The sequence below is a fragment of the Pleurodeles waltl genome, chromosome 6, assembly GCF_031143425.1.
Source record: "Pleurodeles waltl isolate 20211129_DDA chromosome 6, aPleWal1.hap1.20221129, whole genome shotgun sequence".
NCBI classification, from domain to species: Eukaryota; Metazoa; Chordata; class Amphibia; order Caudata; family Salamandridae; genus Pleurodeles; species Pleurodeles waltl.
Window position 1 is genome coordinate 1,541,367,543 of NC_090445.1, and position 22,941 is coordinate 1,541,390,483.

The following is a 22,941-nucleotide window of genomic DNA, read 5'->3' on the forward strand; positions in this document are numbered from 1 at the left end:
TGAAATAACCCCATTGTATCACATCACGTAATTTTCTGACTTGTTGGAAAAAAAATACTAATGCAGGAGCATCGGAACATGCAAATAATACTTCTTTCCACTGTCTTACATACTCAAATTCCATGCTATCTCAAAAAGCATCTGCTATTCTAAAATTGCATAAACCCTGACCATTACATAAAATGTCTGTTTGTTGCTTTTCCTTTTTTCTTTCATTGGCGCTTGTCTTCCTCCCACCCTTCCTATGGCTCCTCTCTCAGCACATGCAGGTGGGTCTTAACCTTTAACCTATTCTTTGCAATTTCCCACCCATTTCAAACATCATAACCTCTCGTTCCCTGAAAGTCGTGCTCATGCAAACTAACAATACCTAACCTTGGGTTACCGAGCAGCATGCTGCCCGGCGTACGCTTCAAGCAGTGCTTAATTTGACCTGGTGGTTTCTGCTGCTCGGCACCGGCACTCAATGGTCAACACTGGGACTCATTATAGCCAGCCACATTCTGGTGCTATTTGTCTACTTTTCTGATGAACACAACAACAGTTGTTTGATAATTATAAATACATTAAAAATTACTAATATGTGCCACCAAAAGCAATTAAAAATCGCTTGGGTGTCAGGTAGAAGTCATTTTTAATGTATTAAAAATCTAAATTGTCAGTATCGCTTTGGGTGGTACAGGCTGCAGTGGTCTCCTGACAAGGGCCCTGCCACTTCTTTCTTTACAAATTAAGTACTGGCTTCAACGCCTCATCGGGGATAGTAAGCGCTATACAAATGTAAATACAATTTTCTGAGCTGTGTAGGGCGAATTAGAGCAAGACTGAGATTCTTGAGCAGGCCTGCCTTGTGGTTTCTCTGTGGGCGGAATTTGAGCTTGCTGTCGAACTAAAATGCCCACCTGCAGGGGATGAAAGGCACTGGCTCAAAGGAGGCACAGAATAATCCAGGCCTGGTGCTGCTGATGTTGTGTGTGCCAAGGCACTGGTGGTGAGTGGTACGGATTACAACGAGGCATTTCCTTGTTTTTTAGGTTTCTTAGTAGAGACTGCATTTGCACTTTTCCAGGTGCAGTTAGCGTACGCTGTATTTGTACTTTCATGCACCTCTGCCAGGGCCTCTTCATTTTGACCTTGGTTCGACCACACAGAGGCTCCTAAAATAGACGCGCATGCGCACGGGCGTCGCATCAGGGGGGTGTTTGGGATGCTACGCCCCCCTTATCCATGTATTTTGTGATAAATAGGTGGGCACTGGTGCTTTCAGTCGGCAATGGGGCGGTGTCTGCCGGATTTCACTAGGAGTTTTTAAATACAAACAAGCAAACACGCGCACAGACTTTCTCCCTCTCTTGTTAGGAAAGAGTTCAAAATGTTGGTTATTTAACAAACGTATGTGCTTTCTCTCAAATTAGTACCCCTACCTGCATTTTAAAATGATGTGCTAGTATGATTGTTGGGAAATCTAAAGCTCAGACCCCCCTAATCTTACTCACAAAGCTATGTCCCTGCTTTCCAGGTGACACCATCAACCGAGCCGACAGGTGCTGTGAAGAGATTATTTTAAACATCAATGTAACATTTTAAATTGCTAGTTTATTAAATTGTTCTGCTGATGCCCAGTGCTGATATAATTTGATGGTAGTTGAAGAAAGAGTGACAAAAAAGATTGCATGCGCTCTTAATACATTTTAAACTGTTCTGGGTTGTAATGACGCTGTTGTTTTCAGTATGCGCTTTGAAGCTGGAGTTCTGGTATTCAAGCGCTTCATAAATAAATTAAAATGAAAGCGCCTCAAGTGTACATATAAATGTATTATAAAATTGTTGACGTGCAGTGTGGACTCTATAAATGTGACTGGGGTTTAAAACATGTTTACTCCTTTGAAATGGGTGCGATCGAACGCGACGAGGGAAGCCCGAGACCTAAAACGGGGGGAAGAGGGGGGGGGAGGAAGTGAGAGAGAGCGATGGAAAGGGAGGACGGGGATTCGAGGAGAGAAAGAGCTACTTATAGATAAATCTAAAGAGAGGAAGGGAGAGAGTGGGTGACAAGCGCTAAAAAGCAAACGAGGAAGGAGAAAGCGAAGGATAGAAAAGCAAGAGCGGAAACCAGTGAGCGTGAGAGGAAACGAAAAGAGAGCGGGATGGCGGAGAGACAGGGGTCGAAACTTAATTAGTTGCTTTTTTCCAGCACTTTCACCTTTTTTTCCTCATATGCTTTAAAAGCAACTTACTTTCCAAAGTCAGTATAGTTAATGTTGCCGTTAGAGCGCAGGTAGACATCCAGGGAGCGTGACCTGGAGCTGACCCTGATGCGGTCGTTACCACTCTCAATCCCACTAGAGCTGGGTATCCCGCCCAGGCACACACCAGCAGCTCCGCCCCAGCACGTTAACCCTCAGACAGCTCTCTGGGGCACCCAAGGCAAGAGCTGACCAAGAAACAAGAGGGCGGGTCCATGGGAATGGTGAAGTGCGAGTAAGGCGATGACGCGTCAAAGGTTCGCACTCATTACATGACCTGAAAGCCACCATGGCACTGGTGACAATGACGTATGCAAAAAAAAAGTGATGGCTTGAATGTGTGCACATTCCAGTCCATCATTATTATGCACCCTATGCCACCTTATTTTTAGAATCAAGTCATGTGCAAATCAGTCTTGACCCTACTCCAATAGGAACAGTCCAGCCTGAGCTGCCAGGCCAGGTCCTCCCTGAAATACTAAATATGGGGGTGACTAATGAGTGATATGGCGCTCCTGCTTCTTTAACAATTCTATTTTTAGTGCACGGTGCCAAATACTGGGGTTGCACCCTCCAACCTCCCCAAAAGAAGTAACAAAATGTCACCTATAATCAAATAAACGGTATTAGCACACATGCAATGATATAAAGAAAAATGTATGATAACCAGTAAATATCATACTAATAAATTGCAAATTTTTTACACATTCCAAATTAAATTTAATATAACAATTTTTTTTACACACTTTAGAAAATGTCATCTAACCGATATGATGCATATAAAGTTCATAATATTATTCTCATCCAATTATCATGATTTCCACATTAAAATAATATTTGTTTCCACACTGAAATGTTCTTGCTTAATGGTTGAACAAATTAATCCCAAAAGTTCATCAAATTCCAAAATAGGTACAATCCAATTAATGGTTGAACGAATTAGTCCCAAAAGTTCATCAAATTCCAAAATTAGTGCAATCCAATTCAAAGATTATCCATGAATGAGTTTCCATCCCATCGTCCCGTTGTCAACACGTGTTTCATCCTGGGAGTACCCATGGATTTCTTCAGGACCTCCTACAACAGTATTATATATATGATCTTGTAATATTTATAATCACTTTTAATTATTGACATTTCAATCTATATAGGTGTATTGTGAGAACCCAATTGTTACCATTAAATTTCATCAAATTTCATGCTGCGTGTCTTTAATGATTATCAAAAAATTAAGTGAGCATACTCTTATAAGTGACTATAACCACTCCTGTGATCAAGCATATTTTAATTTTATAGTGCTGTCCATACATGACCATTTCCCTCCAATACCTAATATACCAATCATATGAGCTTAATCCATGCTGTGTTCATACCTTTAACTAATTGTTCCAATCGTCAAATTATTGATGTGTCCCTTGACTTCTATTCAATATAAATCGTCCTCCCTGAACCAGAACACAAGCAAAGCATGACTGGTTGCACCCTTATTAGGGGTAATCAGCTGAATATAGATTAGTTCCAGTGGCGCAGTGTGCACTGTATCTACGCCTGGGCATACCTGTCACGCTTAGGGCATCAGAAACAAGGTGATGGATAGATTGCTTGAATTAATCTCAGTCACAGTTAATCACTCAGAACGTTTTTGTACACTTCAATGTGACGCCATGAGTGAGACGGGCTAGCCCAGATGTGGGTCCCGTGGACACTATAACACAGAAACCAATCTATACCTGACTAAAGAGCCACAATATGGGCAAAACTGGTCTTGGGTTGCTGTGTTTTGGTGCAGGGGTGTCCAGACCTGGCAGTTCAGGCTGGATTGTACCCATGGGAGCAAAGTCAAAACTGGTTTGCATATGGATAGATCCAAACTGAGGTGGCATGGTGTGCAAATTGGCAATGGAGTGGGATGGGGCCTGAGTAACTACCAGTGGCTGAGATTAATTCAAACTTTCCAATCCATCACCTTTTTGTATACTGGCGACACTGAGAACATTTGACAGAATCCCTGCATGGCAGTATTTGGGGAAAGCATGAAAAGCTGACACTAGTGAGCTTTGAAAGATGCTGGCAATGGGAGAGAGTGAGATGCAGGAACTGGCGGACATTTTGAAGATCTCTCACAGGTAGATATACAGGTGCAACTGATGGGAAGTTTGAGGAGCTAGCACTGGTGGGCAGTATAAACAAGTAGCTCTAGCTGTCAGTGTGCCCGGGTGGCAGTGCGAGCAATGTGAGAAGCTGGCACCGTGGGCAGTATGAGAAATTGAAACTGGTCTCTATTATGAAGAGCTTATACTGTTGGGTGGTGTGAAGAAATGTCATGAAGATGAAGTACCCAGTGTACCTCTTGACCTGGCCGAGTGTTCTTGTCCATGGAATGTTGTCTGTTAATGTCTAGAATGTTCTCTTTCCCTGATTCCACTAGTGTCTGCTCCAAGGGTCAGGGAGGACCTGGAGGCTGAGCTGTAAACTTCGATTACTCCTAGTGGAGATTAGTGTTGATTAAGTACTTGAACTTTATGTGTGACCTGAAACTGGAAATGAAAGAAAAGAGAACAATTTGGACAAGAAAGCCCACCTCCAGTGCCTGACCATCAGGCAGCTTTGCAGAAGTAGGAAGCCTTTTGAATTGCACAAAGATAGGCTGCGGCACCGGAACAACTGCACCTGCCACACACTAGGCTAATGGAGTTTGGACCCTGTTCTGCGTTACTGGCCCAGGGAAAAGTTGATTATTGTTGTGTCCCTTTCTTGACTGGTGGCTTTCTTATTTCGTTGTCTGGTGTTGTTAAATGTTTTACACATTGTTCCTTTGCTAAGCCTTGCTGCTCCGTGCCATAGCTACCAAAGGGTTGAGCTAAGGGGTGAGCAAATAACTCTGACTGGACCCAAAAAGATAAAATGCAAGTGTACTGCACGACAAGGCTCCAACCTTGCGCTAGAGTACACCTATTTTCTTACAGTGAGAAGCCCACACTCCTGGATGAGTTAGAAGCTGCTAAGAGGGTACTGTGAGACATTGGCACTTGGCCCAATGGAGCCCTGTGCGAAGCTGGAACAAGTGAGCAGGGAAGAAAGATAGATTTGATGGGCAGCATGAAGATTCTTTTAAGGGTAGTTTGAGAAATGTTAATTGTGGGGGCTATGGAGGGGAGCACCCTCTTGATGGACATTAAGAGGAGATGGAACTTGTGTGCAATGAGGAGGGCAGTCCTCTTGTGACAATGCAGTGTATGTGTAGATTGAGGGTGATAAGACAGGATTTCACAGAGTAATGCAAAGGGATGTGTGGGGTCCCTGGGTGTGAAAATGGCACTGGAAAGATACAGAGGCTCTATAAGACGGGATATCGAAATAGCCTGGAAATCGTATGTCTCAGAGGTGGGGAAAGACATTAAAAGCTGGGCATTTGGATTCTATGCAAATTACCCTGTGATAAGCTGAATAAGCGGTTCTATAAAGCTGGACAAGAGAGCTATACACAGTAATGTTTTCTAAAAGAGTTCATGATTTGGGGTGGGTATAAGGGAAGTTGGAACCAGTGCCGACTTTAGGGCGGGTACTGACCTCGGGCAAGGGGGTGCTATGTTTAGCACTAACTTACAATTGAAAAGCACCTGCTGCACAGTTCCTTGTGCGTCCAGCTTTCAGGCAGCCATACAAATATCAAGATAACTCTTGTGAGAAATGTTCCTGCTGGAGAGAGAGAGAGAGATCAGAGTTTTTTTTAGAGGTAGGTTTTTTGACACACCATACATAGTGCATAGGGCTAATATGCCTGCTGCAAAGAACTGATCTTTATGTGGGTAGGTGAGTGGATTAGTAAACCCAGCCTTTACCAGTGCTTTAAAACAAAGTGTTTGTATGTGAGAGAGGGGCTATGGAAAGATGAGAGGCAATTTTGCTGAGTGGTAGTGAGGGAATCCAAGGAGGAGGTCATGGTGGAGGGTGCCAAACAGAGATGGTCGCACCAGGAGCCACAAGCGCTAAAGCCAGCCCTTGCTGGAATAGAGATGGAACAGAGTAGCACAGGCTGAAAGCATACACATTCCACGGTCAGGGTCTGACTAGGGCAGAAAACAGGTCCAGGCATCAAAGATAAAAGAGGCCCCATTGCCAATCAGATAGCTAAAAAAGAGACACACATTTGCTAATTGGGCTCTTCTTAATTCGTGCATACATGCTGTTTATGTGTACTGCAAAGTAAAGGAGACTCCATGCATGTGTGCTTGCTGCCAGCAATGTTTGTGGTAACATCAGGGAAATCAGCACTAAAAACAGGCCCAGCAATCCATAAAACAGGCCCACAAACAGCCAAAACCCAGACCACGCACACGAATCTGTCACACCTGCCCTTTTGGCACTGCCAGATTGCCCTGTAGGCCAGTCTGATCCTTTCCTTGATTGTACCACTGGGTGCGCTGTGCACTATGGGTTCAATAACAGGTCGTGCACTAGGGAGGCTGCTAGGGGCACTCTGAGCGTTTTTCCTTGCGTCTGGATCACCCGCCAGCGACCCCAAACAGGAGTTCGTTTGAAGGGGTGGGGTGGGGAGAGCGCCTGCAGGTGTGGGGGAGGAGGGGGCGGCGGGGTCCCACAGACAGCTCTACGTTGCTGTTTGCCAGTGCAAGCAGCCGACTAGCAGGGCTGGAGGCGGCCCATGGAGACCAATGCCCCCGCAGGGACGGACAGGGAGCAGAGCTGGGGTCCCAAAGGAGATCTGAGCACCGACGGACCCCACGACGGAGAGCTGTGAGCAGCGAGTGAAGCTATTGGCCCCAAAAGATCGGAGCAGCCAGATTCCCATGGATAACCATGCACACCAGGCATATCTATGAGCAGACAAGGAGCCTCAGCAGCAGATCAGTGAGCAGCTAGAGCGCACATTTAAGATGTATGAGCAGCCAAGGCGCTTCACAGGCAAGATCAGCGAGCAACGAAGTACCTGCAAGGGGGTGTGTGAACTTCCAGGGCACCTCTACAGGTCTGTGATTACCCAAAAGTAGCGCCTCGGAACGGGGACAAGCACGTCAAGAGCAGGGCCGAAAGAACCCAAAGGGAGTGGTCTTAGAAACCAGGTCATCCGGGGGAGAGATTGCTGAGCAGCTAACGGAGTGGCGGTACACAGGGAACCTAAACCCAGGCCCCCAAGGATACCTGTGTGCACCGGACCACCCTAAGGGGTCCGATGAACAGCCAAGGGACATCGGCTTAGATCAGCGAGCTTCTTGCGCACTCAAGGAAAATTTGTCGTCACTCACCCGAGAGAGGCGCCCCTTAGAGGCCGGGACCAAAAACACTTGGGGAGCTCGACGATTCCCCCACCATCGAGTGTAGATTCGGGGGCCGACAGCCCATGTAGGGTCTCTGTTGGCTCAACCAGGATGTCGGAGCCGAGCAACGCATCCCTCGCAGAGGAGCCCTCCAAAGACCTGGCCGGCGACAGGCCACCCTACTCGTATGTGGCCATGATCGCCATGGCCATCGAGGAGAGCCCGGAGCGGCGGCTATCGCTCAGCGACATCTACGCGGAGATTGCGCGGCGCTTCCCTTACTATGCCCGGCGCAGCCCCCGGGGCTGGCAGAACAGCGTCCGCCACAACCTGAGTCTCAACGCCTGCTTCGTCAAGGAGCCGCCGGGCGGCCATGGCCCCGCCAGGGGCCACCTCTGGGCCGTGGACCCCGCCTACCGAGACATGTTCGACAAGGGCATCTACCGCCGGCGGCGGAGAGCGAAGAGGCCTAGGCCGGGTCCACCCTCGTCCGCGGGGTCTGGCGCGCCCTCGCTCAGGGGGTATTACCCGGCCTTTGCCACGAGACCTTCGTACCCGCCGTCCACAAAAGAGCTTTACTTAGAACCGTCCAGTATTAAAGTGCCCTACCCGGCCTCGCACAAGGTACCTTCCTCAGTTCCGCCCCACGCCACGGACCTTTCTCTGGCCTCGACCAAAAGTCCTTACATGCCTCCCTGCCCATATCCAGCCGCCTTCCTCCACCCTGAGGCCAGCTACCTCCTGCATCCCGGTCCTGGCCCAGCCTATCACCTTCTGGGGAACACCTGGGGGTCCACACCCATCAGCCCGGTTAACCCCCAGTCCCTACACTTGGCCCCCATGTATCCACACAGCCAGGCCTATGGGTCCTTCCACGGGCTGCGCGGCCTGGCCCCCCTGGTGTGCGCGGGAAGGTACAGCCCCGGAGAGGCAGGTGGTTACCCACCAGAAGGGCCCAGTTTGCACTTCTGGGAGCAGGAGAGCCAGCACGGGCCCTTCTACCCCTCAGCAATTGAAACTGAGGGCACAGGTCCCAATTACACAACGCCTTCCGAAGAGGCAGACGATTTGTCCGGAGGAACCTGCTCATAGCCCGGAGTGTTAAAGGTTCCTGAAGATACAAAGCCTTTGCGACCCGAGGGGCATGGTTTGCTGACCCCATCAATTTGCATTATGTCCCAAGTAGCCAGCCCTCTCTTCCCCGAGAAATTGATATTTTATTCTCCTGTGGAGTAGGGTCTTCCAGGCGAGTATCCTAGGCTCCCTTCCAAGTAACTGGACACTACTCTGTTCCCTTAGTAACTGTACCGGTGCCTTTAGTAGTAACTGTCTCAGTCTTATTAAATAAAGCTAGCTGCCCCTATTCACCGGTGTCTGTCCTCATTAACAAGACACCTTTGTCCTAACTACAGGGCTTTCTGTCCTGATTAACTAGGTAGGCCCTTCTGTCATGATTAACCAGCCCCTGTTTCTCAGGAGCATTGACCTGCCCCCTTTCTCTCTGCATCAAGAACTCTCGTTTTAAGTAATTGCTCCTAGAAGCCTTCCAGGAGGTTATGATCCGGTGTGGCTGCGCACTTAAATACTTTTATGAAAGTTTAATGCATTTTGTGCCGTACCTGTTGTACTTGAAACTGACAGCATTCCATGTAGTTACATTTAAATGTTTGTTTCATTTTGCTCATTAGTATATCAGAAGTGTACCAGCCGAAAAACTATTTTTTCATCAATAGTTGCTTTTTTTTTCTATTTCACAGAATGAAGTGGGTTTACAATATTTTATTTTAAAAACTTTTGTTCTAAACGTTTTTGCACTTTCTATGGGCGTTAAGGAAAGGCGCCAACATCATTTGATGCTCTTTATTCGGAAACAAATCTCATATTTGTTTAAAGGTACCTCTGAGTTTCTTTGCTGTTTGTTTAATGAGCAGAAATATGCAGTGAAAGTATTTTTAGGAGTGGTGTGTACAGTTGACAGAATTAAATATTTTTCTTACTATTGTTCTTTCTTACGCCGCAAAACCGAAGTCATTGGTATGAAAGTCTGGAAACCGATATTGAAAGGACAAATACCATCTTTAGGAAAAGCCTGATTTTTATAACTGCCTCTCTTATACGTTATACAAATTATTTTGCGAGTTTACACATTTTTCACTGTTAAACTTTGAATGCAATGATTGAATACATGAACTTTTTCGGTGTTCTGACATCAGTTTCAATTATATTGTTTAATTATTTTTGTGCAACGTTGCCTATAGAGCACTTATTTCTGTGTGTTTTTGTAAAGTTGAAGATTTGCCATTCAAAGAATAAAGATATGTTTTTCTAAGAACTTCATTTCTAGCTTATCTTTTTGAATTTATAAAAGCTTTTCTCTGTTTTGTAAAACAAGGTGTTCTGCAAGTCAGTGATATCAAATCATACCTGCTGTGAAATGCCAGATGGGAGAGCATTGCTTAGCCATATCAATGAAGATCTGATGTTCTCTTCGAGAGCACTGCCCTGCAAACCGTCCACATAGGTCCACACAAACCCTTTTTATAGTTTAGTGCAAATGTGCATGTGTGATGTCTAGCATAGGTTTTGTACTGGAAGGATGTCCTTCAATTTCAAAATACTAAGCTTAAGCTAATTTTAAAACGTTTGGCACATTAGATGTTTGCTGTACTGTGAACTGCACATGTGTATGTGAGAAATGTTAAGAGAAATACAAACATTTCCAGTTGTTAGCACCTGCCTCAAAGAAGCATTATTTTTTTTACACAAACCCCTGTATACCAATTTTAGTAGACACAGCTTTGAGTCAAAGCCCATGGCTGGTAGAGTGTGAAAACACATGTGATGCCTCCTGGATGCAAGACTTTGCACCAGTATGCTTAATTTTGTGCCTCTGCAGCGGGACAAACACCTTCCTCTAAGTAACCACACCAATTCTAAGAACGCGAAACAAATGTTACAATACAATACTTGAACTTTTTACCCCTTGGACACAGGGGCCCAGATTTATTATCGGTCACACAGTGGAGTACTGCGTGGAAGAAAACTTTTGCTGCAACAATTGTGCAGCAAGAAATCTATAGAGTCATACCCCGATGATGTCATCACCGGATTTGCACATAATTCTGGTTTAGCTCTAAGCCTAGCTCTACAGTGCAACGGCGAGGTAGTGGAGTCTTGCATGTAACTTCTGCTGGAGACAAATTTACTGAAAGAACTGCTAGGCCACGCTGGAGAAATGACAAGAGGAACGCTGCCGAGATTTTGTAACAAGTCCAAAGTTGTTTTCCATAGCAGATGCGTCAAAACCCAGAGATACCTCTGTCAAATCTGAAACCTAGGTTGTTTTTACTGAGGAGTTGAGTTTTGCTCAAAATTTTAGTGTAGGGGAGACTCTTATTGGTAGTCCAGGGAAGACCGAGCAGAATGGTGCTTTTTGTGTTTTATACTTTGTACTACCAGGCTGTGGAGTTCTCTTGGGGAGGCACACGAGACGGCAGCATTCAGCCACTAAATCAGCTGCTTAAATCTGGACAGTTAGCATGTTGACTATAGGAGGGCTGGTGTGCAGACAACGTGCACCTGGTAGCGAGATGGCCGGGTGCTGTGGGCCACATGTCCACTAGGTAGGATGCAGTATGCAAACTAATTTTAATTTCCCTCCTGGGTTTTTCTAAAGCCAGTGGAGCTGCCAGAGTGGGCTGGGGGTGGTTTCGCAGATTGAAGTCAAACAGAAATCTGTCGCCTTGGTCCTGGAGAAGCTGCAGTTTGTATGAGCGGGCCTGGAACAGTGCGCAAACCGCTTCATCTGCCCATACTTTGGAGGATAGTTGCGCAAATGTGAGCAATCTTCAGGTTGGACGCGGGAGAAGCAGTCTTATGCTTCTGGACACGTAGACGTTATGACGCCTAGTACTCCTCACCACATGGGAGATGTGGGCGCTCTGGGAGAACATGTGATCTTAGAGACTATCGCCAGGGCCACTGGAATGATGCGATTCTGAGGCAGCAGTTTTTCCCGCACACAATTATGGTTTCGACACATTTGCCACATAATCCATCACGTGTTGCATAATCTGCAGAAGTTACATATATAAAAAAAAGTTTCTATCACAAATATCAAAAGTTACCAAAAACGTGGCCCGTGTTTGCGGGCAGTGGAAGGCCCTTTGTAAAGTTTAACCGGCCATCTTTCAATTGTTTATTTCCATTTGTTGTTGTTCAGCTGGTACTGATGAGGTAAAATCTTTGCCCAGACAGGATTACCATGAGTAAAAAGATTAAACAAATATGTAATAATGTCATAAAATGTGTTGCATCATGCTGAATAATTTCTCTTTCATTGACACATAATTTAGTGAACGCTTCCACATACTTTAGTGCTCCCCTGCCGCACAATTCCAGTGGCCCTGCCATAGTGGTTACTGAGCACCAAAACTGCCAGGTATAATGGGCGCTTAAAGTGACAACAGAGAACATTACTATTAATCACTGCTTTAAATTGGTAGGTACTGTCCGGTACTGAGTACCTGCACTTCTTTAAATTGAAAGGGAGAGAACCTGCACTTCTCAGTACTGCTGCCATACATTTAATGAGAGTGTACCGGCACTTCGCAGGAGCAGGCAGGTACTCTTAAAAGTGAGTACCTGTACTTCTGTATTTCAATTTAAAGCCAGCCAAGAACATTTCTAGCATTTCCGCCACCCTGCTCGGAAGATGAAAGCCTATGGACAGCTGTACCTGGGATGAGGCACCCTACAGAAAACTCCTTCCAGCTGCGGTGGGTTCTGAGAGGTAGAGGGCTCCGTTTATAATCTTACTGCACAACTATTGGCTAGCTCATGGTGTTCGTCTTGTAGAGCCTGGGAGGATAAAAGGGCGAAGGGGCTGGGTGGTGCCCCAGCTGTGTTGTGCCCAGCTCCACAGCCTATGGAATATGAAAGAACTGTTCTAATCTCCCTGGTTCACGTAACCCCCCACCACAACACTCACACACACACACTTTGAACCAGCCTTTGAAGCACCTCTACCCGGGTCTAAGGCTTGTCATTTGGGCCAAACAGCTCCTAACCCATTATCACCGCGTGAAGCGTCTCACTGAAGCCAGTGCCCCTGGAAATCACGCAGTGCTCGGGAAAGGCCAGCTGCATGTCAGGTCGGGGCGTCTGAGAGCTCTGAGGCATTCAGTCTCTTGACAGGTAGAACCTCTAAAATGCACCTCAGCCGTTGACTAGCCCTTCCTAAACTACATTTTAGCAACCGAACAGTTGATTGACACCGACTATTTGACCTGCAGTTCCTCATTATCTGGAGGATTCTCCCATTGGTTGCAGGGTCCAGGCAGAGTCCGCCTGGCCCGAGGAGATGCACGCTAGTCTCTCCGCAGTAGAGGCGGTTTTCTCAGTGCGGGAGTACATGACGATGCCTTCCTTCCGTAGGTAAATCATGTAGCAAAAGTACCGGTAAAGAAACTGTAGCCGAAGTTTGTCCCTCATTTACGACGCAGCGCTGGGGTGCGTGAATGGTTAAAAAAAAAAAAAAATGCGCAATAACAGATTTAGATAACTCACGTGCCAATGACGTACTCGGAGCTGTTTTGGCGCGACAGGGAATGTTGTGCTGTGATACAAAAGGGGGGCCTGCAGCGAATTGTGTGAAAAGTGCACTTGAGGTACGCCCACAGTACAACTTTCAATCCGCTGGGAACCACTCGCATTTAAAATGCGCAATTTTGCTGCAATTAGCATTATATTTCGCTTGTCCTTGTTTGCGCCCGGTTTCCTTTGCTGTTAGATTAAGACAGGTATTTTAGGAGCTTATATATAAGCGGTTTGTGCTGGCGTAGCGTCACTTTTTCTGCCACTCTGCGTGTGCAAATCTCTCAGCCATATCCATGAGACTGTGCAAAGCCACTTTGCATGGCCTCATTGATATGGAGTAAGACAAAGCAGCGCAAGTCACTTCATTTTTTTGTTGAAAATCTGTTTATTAACATTTTCGGCATATTATAACATTCATTTGTATCACAAACGCAGGACACTTATCTTGTGCAATTATTGGTAGACTAGATGAGCAAAACTGCTCAATACAGATAGCAGAGCAATCAGCTATGAAAACATATTCCAGATGGTTCCACCAATCGCCATAGAACTCAAACATAACAGGGTTAAGCAATGCACAAACGCTATCAGAGAGGACCATACATTGGAATCATGAGCCGCACAGATAATTGAGGATGCTGCAAGCACCACAGTGACCCCTTAATTCTTTCCGGCAGGTCATTATGCACGTACATAAGTATGCATTCAGGTGTAGATCTACAGATAGGGCACAACTTAATGGTAAGAACATGAACATGAACAAACTTTGGAGGACTGTCTCTACAAGCAGCAGTTCCAGGTCAGAGCATAGTCTTTGGGGCACAGGGACCCCATGTTTTGCCCGTGCGCATCAGCAAAGAGCAGACATGTGCACACACCGCATTCCCCCCCTTCCACATAGGTCGCACTCTCACCTCAAGGGGCAAGGTCAGGTCACTGCTCAAAATTCAGCACCCAGCCCATCGCACTCCAGCGCCAGGAGAAGATACAAATTCTTAGTGGCCATCAGACTGCCATTTCCACATCCGAGTTCTGCCCCAAGCCCCGCAAGCATGCTAACATCGCCTCCTAGCTGACCAATAGGGGGTACTTATGCAGCCCCAACGCATCCTCCCTCGCCAACGCCACCCCTCCACGCCAGCCCACACCTCGAACGAGGACTTCCAGGTCCTCTCAACCGGTGGGTCAGACGACTTCCACTGACGAGTTATCAACCTCTTGGCCGTTATCAGGCCTGGGTCCAAAAATCGTGCTGCAGCTCTATTCTGTGCATCCCTAGGAAAAAGGCCCAGTATACAGGACTCCCAAGTATACTGTACCGGCCGCGATACGCACTCCGAGAAGGAACCCACTACCGCCCCCCAGAAGCAGCTCAACGACGGACAGGACCAGAGCATATGGATCATGTCCGCATCATTGCAGGAGCAACGGGGACATGCTGCATCACTGCAGGCAAAGTATCTATTTATACGGGCAGGAGTGAGGTATGCCCTGTGTATGATGTAGAATTGAATCAAGCGGAATCTGGAGTTGCGCAGTATGTTAACATGGCCGGAAAGAACTGACCTCCATTGCGCGTCCGTGAACGGAATAGTCGCATCTCCAGCCCAGGCCGCACGCAGCAAATCACATTCAAAGGCTGTGTGGAAGCGCAGCGCCTCAGTGAACCAGCGAATTAGGTGCCGCACCTGTCCCATCACCTGCATATACTGTATCAATAAATGTGTGGGAGGAGCAGTAGACAAGTCACCACATTTAGATGCAAGCGACCTCAGCAGTGAGTTATACAGCAGAAACTGCACCGCAGGAAGGCCTGAATCCTGTACCAATGCAGGGAACGGTATCAGCTTACCGTCGTCATACAGATCACCCAACGTATGCAGCTCCACTGCGTGCCACGGCCGCAGCTCGGACCCGGACGTGACTATGGAGCTACAGGGAGTGCCCAACAACGCCAGTGCCGGGGCAAACGGGATCGCCTCCCCTGGCAAGCCGCAGGGATCTACGATAACAGTTGAGGGCGACCCTGAGGAACAACTGATCTGGTAATGTCATTTGCATTATTGGGTGAAACAAATGTGAGGGACGAGGGACCAAGGGCTTTCCAGGGTTGCCGTGTCTGCGAGGCTCAGACCTGCCAACCACTTAGACACCCACTGGAGCTGGGACGCCTAATAGTAGTGCTCCAGGTTAGGGACCGACAGGCCACCCCGCTCCAGCGGCAAGTACAATTTCCTGAGCTCTACTCTACACCTCCCCCATTCCAAATAAAGTCTCTCAGGGCAGATTCCAGGCTCCTGAAAAAGCTAGGGGGGATATAATACGGGATGTTAGTGAAAAAATATAAGAGTGGTGGCAGAACTATCATCTTTAAGAGCGCTATCCTGCCGGCCACAGACAGCGGCAGCGTCTGCCAAAAGGTCATCTGTGACTTGATTGTGGACACCGCTCTCCTGAGGTTTCCGTCTATTAGGTCGTCTTTGCGGTGATAGACGCGGATGCCCAGATAACGGAATGTATGGGGCTGCCAAGGAACCACACTCCCAAAGAAGCAAAGTCCTGGACAAGGGATCCCAGGGTCAAAGGGGAAAAGACAGGACTTAGCCCAGTTAACCCTGAGGCCGGACAACAAGGCAAACTGCTGCAGTAGGGGCCCAACCCCCGGAGGGATTTGCAAAATATCTCGGAAGTATAACAAGAGGTCGTCGGCGTATAGCGATACCGCATGCACGCCATCCCCAAGAGGGAAGCCCCAGCTCGTTCCGCTGTCACGCAAGGCCGCCGCCAGCGGCTCCATAGCAAGGGAGAAGAGTAGTGGGGAAAGGGGGCAACCCTGCCTCGTACCTCTGCACACATCGAATGGTTTCGATATAATACGCCCCACCTTAACCCGAACCTGCGGCTTAGTGTATAGTACTTTAACCATACGAACAAAAAGGGGCCCCATGCCGAACCGCTGCAAGACCCGGAAAAGATAGGGCCCTTCCAAGGAATCAAAGGCCTTCTCCAGATCAAGGACAAGGCAGCCCGCCCACGGCCAGACTCTCCTCGCGTAGCACATAACTCGGAATAGCCGCCTAATGTTGTAGGACATGTCCCTCGCCGGGACCAACCCATTTTGATCTGGGTGCACCAGATCCGGCATGATGGGCGCCAAACGCTTCGCCAAAATTTTGGCTAATATTTTGTAGTCCGTATTGAGCATGGCCAAAGGGCGGTACGAGCCCAACTCAACCGGATCCTTGTCAGGCTTGGGAAGAGACACCAACTCCGCCTCCCTTTGAGATGCCGATAAGTGTCCCCTCTGCACCGCCTCTTCAAAGACACGGAGAAGCTTAGGCGCAAGAAGTGGGGCAAACGCCTTATAAAAGTCAGCCGGCAGGCCATCCGGGCCCGGCGTCCTACCCGACGCCAGCTCCCGAATGCCAGTCCGCACCTCAGTAAAATCAAGAGGTTCCTCCAGTGTATTCCTTTGATCTGCCGTCAAACATGGGAGCTCCACTCCAGAGAGGAAGTCATCACACGACTGCTCTGGGGCCACCACAACGGAGGTATACAGTGTCTTGTAGTGTTGTGTGAACGCCGAATGTATTTCCCCAGGTGTGTGCAACAGACGGCCGGTCTCCGAGCGAACCTCCATGACCGGGCCACGGTCACAATCACCTCTGATCAGCCAGGCCAGAAGTCTACCCGACTTATCTGCAAAGGCGCGCGTTCTCGCCAAGTGAGCAGAATAGTTCAAGCGACGGAGCCGTTCGAGCAAAGTTAGACGCTCTGCACGGGCCCGAGACAACAACTCCACTGTTGCAGGATCCCAAGCAACCTCCCGGTCCGGGTGCAACGTTTCCCGCTCTATATGAGCAAGGTCCCGCTCAACCGAACGTCTCAAGTTCTAATGGGGCCCCAGACAATGGCCCCGAATGAAAACCTTAAAGGCATCCCTCTCCAGTAGGCCCATAGAGGCCGTGCCCTCATTATGCTCAAAGAACTCCGGGATGGCTGTTTCCAATGATGCTTTAAAGGCGGCATCCCCCAGAAGCTCAGGACTGAGCCTCCAGGTGGGGACCGCTGAAGGCAAGACATCCCAACATAGGTCCGCCAGTTGCGGGTTATGGTCCGAGTGTGTGCGCCCCCGATAATCCACATCCACAATCATTCTGCATGCAGAATATTCGATCAAGGCGCACATGCAGGGAGTGCGGGGCAGTGTAATAGGAATAAACTCTATCATCAGGATTACGCTGCCGCCATATATCAACCAAGTGTCAATGATTGGCCAAATGGACCAAGCCGCACGCAGCCACCACAGTTGGCGAGGTGGGCAGCGGGGGGAAATCTAAATCTATATCCAACACACTATTGACATCTCCACCCAGCAACCAGGGGTAATCACTCCAACCTGATAAGTGATGGGACAGAGTGCGCAGGAAGGAAGCCTCATCTACATTTGGGGCGTAAATAGAACCCAGCAGAGACTCATCTGCGTGACCCAGACTTGCAGGATCTACGCGCTAAATGGGGAGGTCAGATAGTGGGTACATCCTATTCATCATTTGCGAGGGGGGTTCTCATATGGATAGCAGGGAATGTCCCCTTTACTCAAACTTCATGCAAGATAGATAAAGAGGGCAGGTATGTGGTGGTGGAGGGCAAGCTAGACGGCAAACAACTGGCAATCATAGGGGTATACGCTCCTAACAGCGCACTATCTGAGTTCCTGAGTTCACTTACCCCAACGCTATTAACGCATCCCGAATCACCTGCTATATGGGGAGGAGACTTTAACTGCACGCCAGACCCAGCATTAGACAGGTCAAATCCCCCCACACATTCAACAGCAATCAGACTCCTCGGCCGTCCACTATTGTCATGGGCCAGTAATATGGGCCTTCACGACATATGGCGTACGAAACATCCACAAATTAGGGAGTATTCTTTTTACTCAGCTCCTCATAAGGTACACACAAGGATTGATTTGTTCTGGGGCACTCAGGAGATCTGCACGGGGGTCAGCGGTACAGACTACCTAGCCAAGACATTATCAGATCACTCACCGCTCAGTATCACTTTGGATTGGGGCAGGAGGCGCCATGCTATCCCAACGTGGAGGCTACAAGTGGAAGCATTACACGACCCTGCATTCATAGATGCATTGAGGACAGCGCTAAAACAGTATTGGGAATCTAACACCGGCACCACAAATTTAAGGGCAACAGAATGGGATGCACACAAAGTGGTAATCCGTGGGCATTGTATCTCCACTACATGGGGGGTTAGGCGTACACTTCATGCAGAGGTTAGCAAACTGGAGGAAAAGCTAAGGGCATTAGAAAACGCAGTTGCTTGCAATGTAACGCCATACTCGGCTCTGAGGGAAACGCGCGCGGAACATGCAAAGGCTGATGCTACATTACGCCTACACGATCACAAACATCACATGGCTAGACTACAGGCGGAAGGCAATAGATCTGGTAGGCTGCTCGCGTGGCTGTTGCGGGAGGACCGTCGGTGCCCTCCAATAGGGTCGATAATTACAGGCGTAGGCGCAATAGCCACCACACAGGTAAATATAAATGATGCGTTCAGGGAATACTATACACAATTATACACCAAAAGTACATCATGTACCATCCAACAGCTTCAGTCCTTCCTAGCAGACTCTCCCCTGCCCCAACTAACAAACACTGACAGGGAGTCTTTAGAAGCCCCCATCACGTTGGGGGAACTCAACAAGGCCCTCGAACAATTACCTAGGAATAAAGTCCCAGGGACGGACGGACTGCCGTCAGAATATTACTCCACGTTTGCGACACACCTTAACACATATCTCCTGAAAATATTCGAGGAAGCAGAGGTCAACGGAAACCTGCCCCCCTCGATGAGAGAGGCAATGATAGTGGTCCTCCCAAAGCCTGGGCGTGACCCCACTGATGTCAGATCCTACAGGCCCCTCTCACTGTTGAACCTGGACTGTAAGATATTGGGCAAAATTCTGGCTAATAGGTTAGCTCCCTACATGCATATCCTGGTACACGAGGACCAGAATGGATTCATCCCGAAACGTAGCACCTTCCTAAACATTCGGAGGCTGCTCAGCGTGATGGGTGACTCCCTCCCGACTGCACTCGAGGAAGCGGTGATATCGCTTGATATAGAAAAAGCGTTTGATACATTAGAATGGGACTTCCTGTTCGCCACCATGCAGTTATTGGGCCTTGGCCCAAAATTCATAAACTGGGTACGCATTTTATATACTGCCCCGCAGGCTAGGGTAAAGACGGGAGGAGTGGTATCAGATGCTTTCTCGATTTGCAGAGGAACAAGACAGGGTTGTCCGCTCTCCCCCCTCCTATTTGCCTTGGCAATGGAACCGCTAGCTGCACGCGTCCGGGCCAAAAAAGAAGAATGGGGGGTGTCAAGGAATGGTACTCTCCACTCCATATCATTATACGCAGACGATGCCCTGATATACGTACGCAGGGCAGAAGATGCATTGGCCCCAGTGATGTCGCTACTGTCTGAGTTCGGAAGGTTATCTGGTTTAATGGTTAACTGGGGGAAATCCTGTATATTCCCACTAGTCAGCTGGCCCCCTGTGAGGCAAGAAAATGTTCCAACGGGTCACCTAAAATGGTGTTTTCACACATTTAAATATCTAGGGATCAATGTCTACCATAAGCCTGAAGATCTAAGGGATGGAAATCTGGGGAGAGCAGTGTCTTCTGTAAAGAGCTCGTTATGCTTCTGGAATAAATTACCACTCTCACCACTGGGTAAGGTAGCTATAGCAAATATGTTGATATTACCTAGACTGTTGTATTATTTTGCGGCCCTACCAATCACTATCCCCAAAAGTTTTTTTATCGGTCTGAACTCTATTCTACTACAGCTGGTGTGGGGTGAGGGCAGAAGGCGGGTTGCACTGACCACGCTGCACCATCCGGTAGCAATGGGTGGGCTGGGCGCTCCAAACTTCGAGCTCTATTCCGCGGCAGCACAGCTGCAGTGGATTTTATATTGGCTACATAGGCCTAGTTCAGCAGAAACTATATGGCTGAAGTCCCGTCTTCAAGACTCTCCAATACTGACCTGGCTGCTGGATAAGCAGAATAAAAGCACATGCACCAGTCCATTGATGTTAACGGCACATTCATACTGGAAGAAGTATGTCCAAGGGGGGAGTAAAGCATTTCCTTACTCTCCACTCCTCCCACTAAAGTGGCTCCCCGGTTGGACAGACGCGGGTTCATTTTCACCCATAACTTGGCTAGAGGCGGGTATAAATGAAGTGGGAGATTGCTTCGAGGAAGGGAAATTGATGACCTTCGAAGCTATACAGGCCCTCACAGGGATTAATCGTGGGCAGTTCCTGGCATATCACGCAATATGTCATGCAATCAGGAAAACATGGGCATCAGTCGACTCAGAGCCTGATATCACAGCTACCCTGCATCACATGCTGAGGTGTGACTCTCAAGTAAAAGCAGTATCAAACCTTTACAAGCTTCTGAACAAACCCCCGGGTGACAACCTGCAGAAAGTCAGGGAGAAGTGGGACAGTGTATTGCCCAACCCGGTCTCTGAGTCAGAATGGTCAAAAGCTTTGAGCCACACACGAGAGGTATCAAGAAACCCTAGATTCAGATATACACAGTTTAATTACTTACATCAGACATACCTGGCACCGGCCAGGATCAAACGTATGTTCCCCGGGTCGGATCCAGCCTGCCCCAGATGCAAAAAAACAGCAGCACAGTTCTATCACATGGTCTGGGAGTGCCCGAGGCTGGGAGGGGGCTGGGAGAGGGTGGTTAAAACCTTAGCGGAGATCACGGGGCTCAACTTGAACATGGATCCCAGGTCCTGCTTACTTGGACTGAGGCCAAGAACGAAAAGAAATAAACACTCACACAGGTTTGTAGACTTAGCGTATGTAATCTACAAAAGACTGATAGCTATGAGCTGGAAGGCTCGTAACATGCCTGACTTAAAAGTCTGGCTTGCCCTCACGCTACGCTGGGCTCGCGCTGAGCATCAGTTGCTAATAAACTTAGCCCGTAGGGGTATGGGTCGGATGGGAGAGGAGGCCTGGGGTGTATTAGTCTCCAGGTTGGAAGCTAAAAATGACGAAAGACCCCCCTGAATTATAGTCAGCTGTGCCCACTTAGCGGGCTGAGGGCCTAGCCCTCTGCAGAAAGATAACAATGCACTTGGAGGCACACACACATCTTGCATTAATACCTCACCAACACTGATGACCTGACGGCTCGCCCCCCCCCCCCCCAACACAAGCATGCCAAGGCACCAATAGTTCTGCACACTTGACCAATGGACATTAGCGCAGAGCTCTGCATCATGGGATCCTCCCGCCTTGTCCTCTTCCCCCCCCCTCCCCCCTTCCCTCCTACGCTGGGTTCCTTCGCCCCCCCCCCTGCTCCCGTGTGGGGGGTGTCGGGGGCTCTGATCACCAGGGGCGATAGATCCACGCTGCACCTGTACGCCTCTCCTTACGTGGCGTTGGATTGACAGTGTCGGGCAGGTTTGGCGGGCCGGGAAGTGCACACAAGTTCTTAGTAGTTTAGTTTATAGATAGATACTAATAGGGGAAAGCCGGATGACACACTGCAAATTGATGTTGAACTGTAACAATTACTTTATTTGCAAGGAAATGTATGGCTTTTTGTTTTGAAAAACTAATAAAAACATGTTTTAAAAAAAAAAAAATAGAACCCAGCACTAAGGCCCTGCCCGCTAGCCGCCCGCGCACCAGGGCAAACCTCCCCTGTGGGTCTATGATCTGATCCTACGCAATAAAACGGGACACCCGGCTTAATCCAGAACAGGGCCCCTCTAGCATAGGAGGAGTGGCCCGTTGCATACAATTGCCCTCTCCAGTGCCGCTGCAAACAAGGGAGCTCAGCTAACACTAAATGGGTCTTCTGCAAGAAGGTGAGATGGATCGAGTGCCGTTTAAGATACGAATATATGGAATACCTGCGCCTGGGTGTGTGTATACCGCGCACATTCCAGGTGAGCACAGTTCACGAAGTCATGGCGGTTTTAGCCTAGCATGCGCACATTCCACACGCCCCGCCCCTAAGCACAGCCCAGCACGCATCATGTGAATGACCTCACGCCCAGACCAATCGCTCGCGTAGTGCCTCCAACATGAACAAAACAAAACCAATACCATCAGAGCAGATGAACAACCGGTTCCTGCCCAAACCCAACAATTTGAACTTTCAACAACACAATCGCACATATTAATCCTCTGGCAATAGGAGAGTGGGGTAAGCCAGAACACACAGGGAGTCAGGCAAGCTCTAACCCAACCCGCCCGGCCATACTGGATAACAGCAGAGGAAAAAAAGGGGGGGGGGACCAGCGGCGGGCCAGGCTCCGGGCCACAATCTGAGACAGATGCAGCACCAGCGGAGGCCATACAGTTTATCAGTACAACAGGTTTCCTGGCATTCAGACCAGCAGGTTGCCTGTACAAAGTTATATGCCAGCTCCGCAAGCCAGGCCCACCCTTTACAGCAAGCAGAGGGCCACAGTACCTCCCGGCCACCCAGATGTGTCGAAGTAGGGCCTAGAAGAGGTCGTCTGCAGTGGCAGGAGTCACCGCCGGACAATATGGAAAACCCAACTCCGAGAGCCGGTCCGGCGTGGTAGGACGATCACTGGGGGGCTGCGAGATGTCAGTATCTGACTCGGACACCCTCGGAGAAGTGCCGATCGCCGCTGCCGATTGCAGCGCCTCGCGCCTCTCCTGTATTAACTGCTCCAGGTCAGGGGCATGCTCCATGGCTTCAGCAGTA

The 22,941-nt window shown here is 48.6% G+C and overlaps 1 protein-coding gene across 1 annotated transcript; it reads left to right on the top strand.

The window, feature by feature from the left end:
• Nucleotides 1–7,633: 7,633 nt before the first annotated feature.
• LOC138301788 (forkhead box protein L3-like) lies at nucleotides 7,634–8,614 on the top strand. The gene has a single exon (XM_069242292.1). It carries the CDS (start codon nucleotides 7,634–7,636, stop codon nucleotides 8,612–8,614), a length of 981 nt encoding a protein of 326 aa, XP_069098393.1.
• Nucleotides 8,615–22,941: the final 14,327 nt, after the last annotated feature.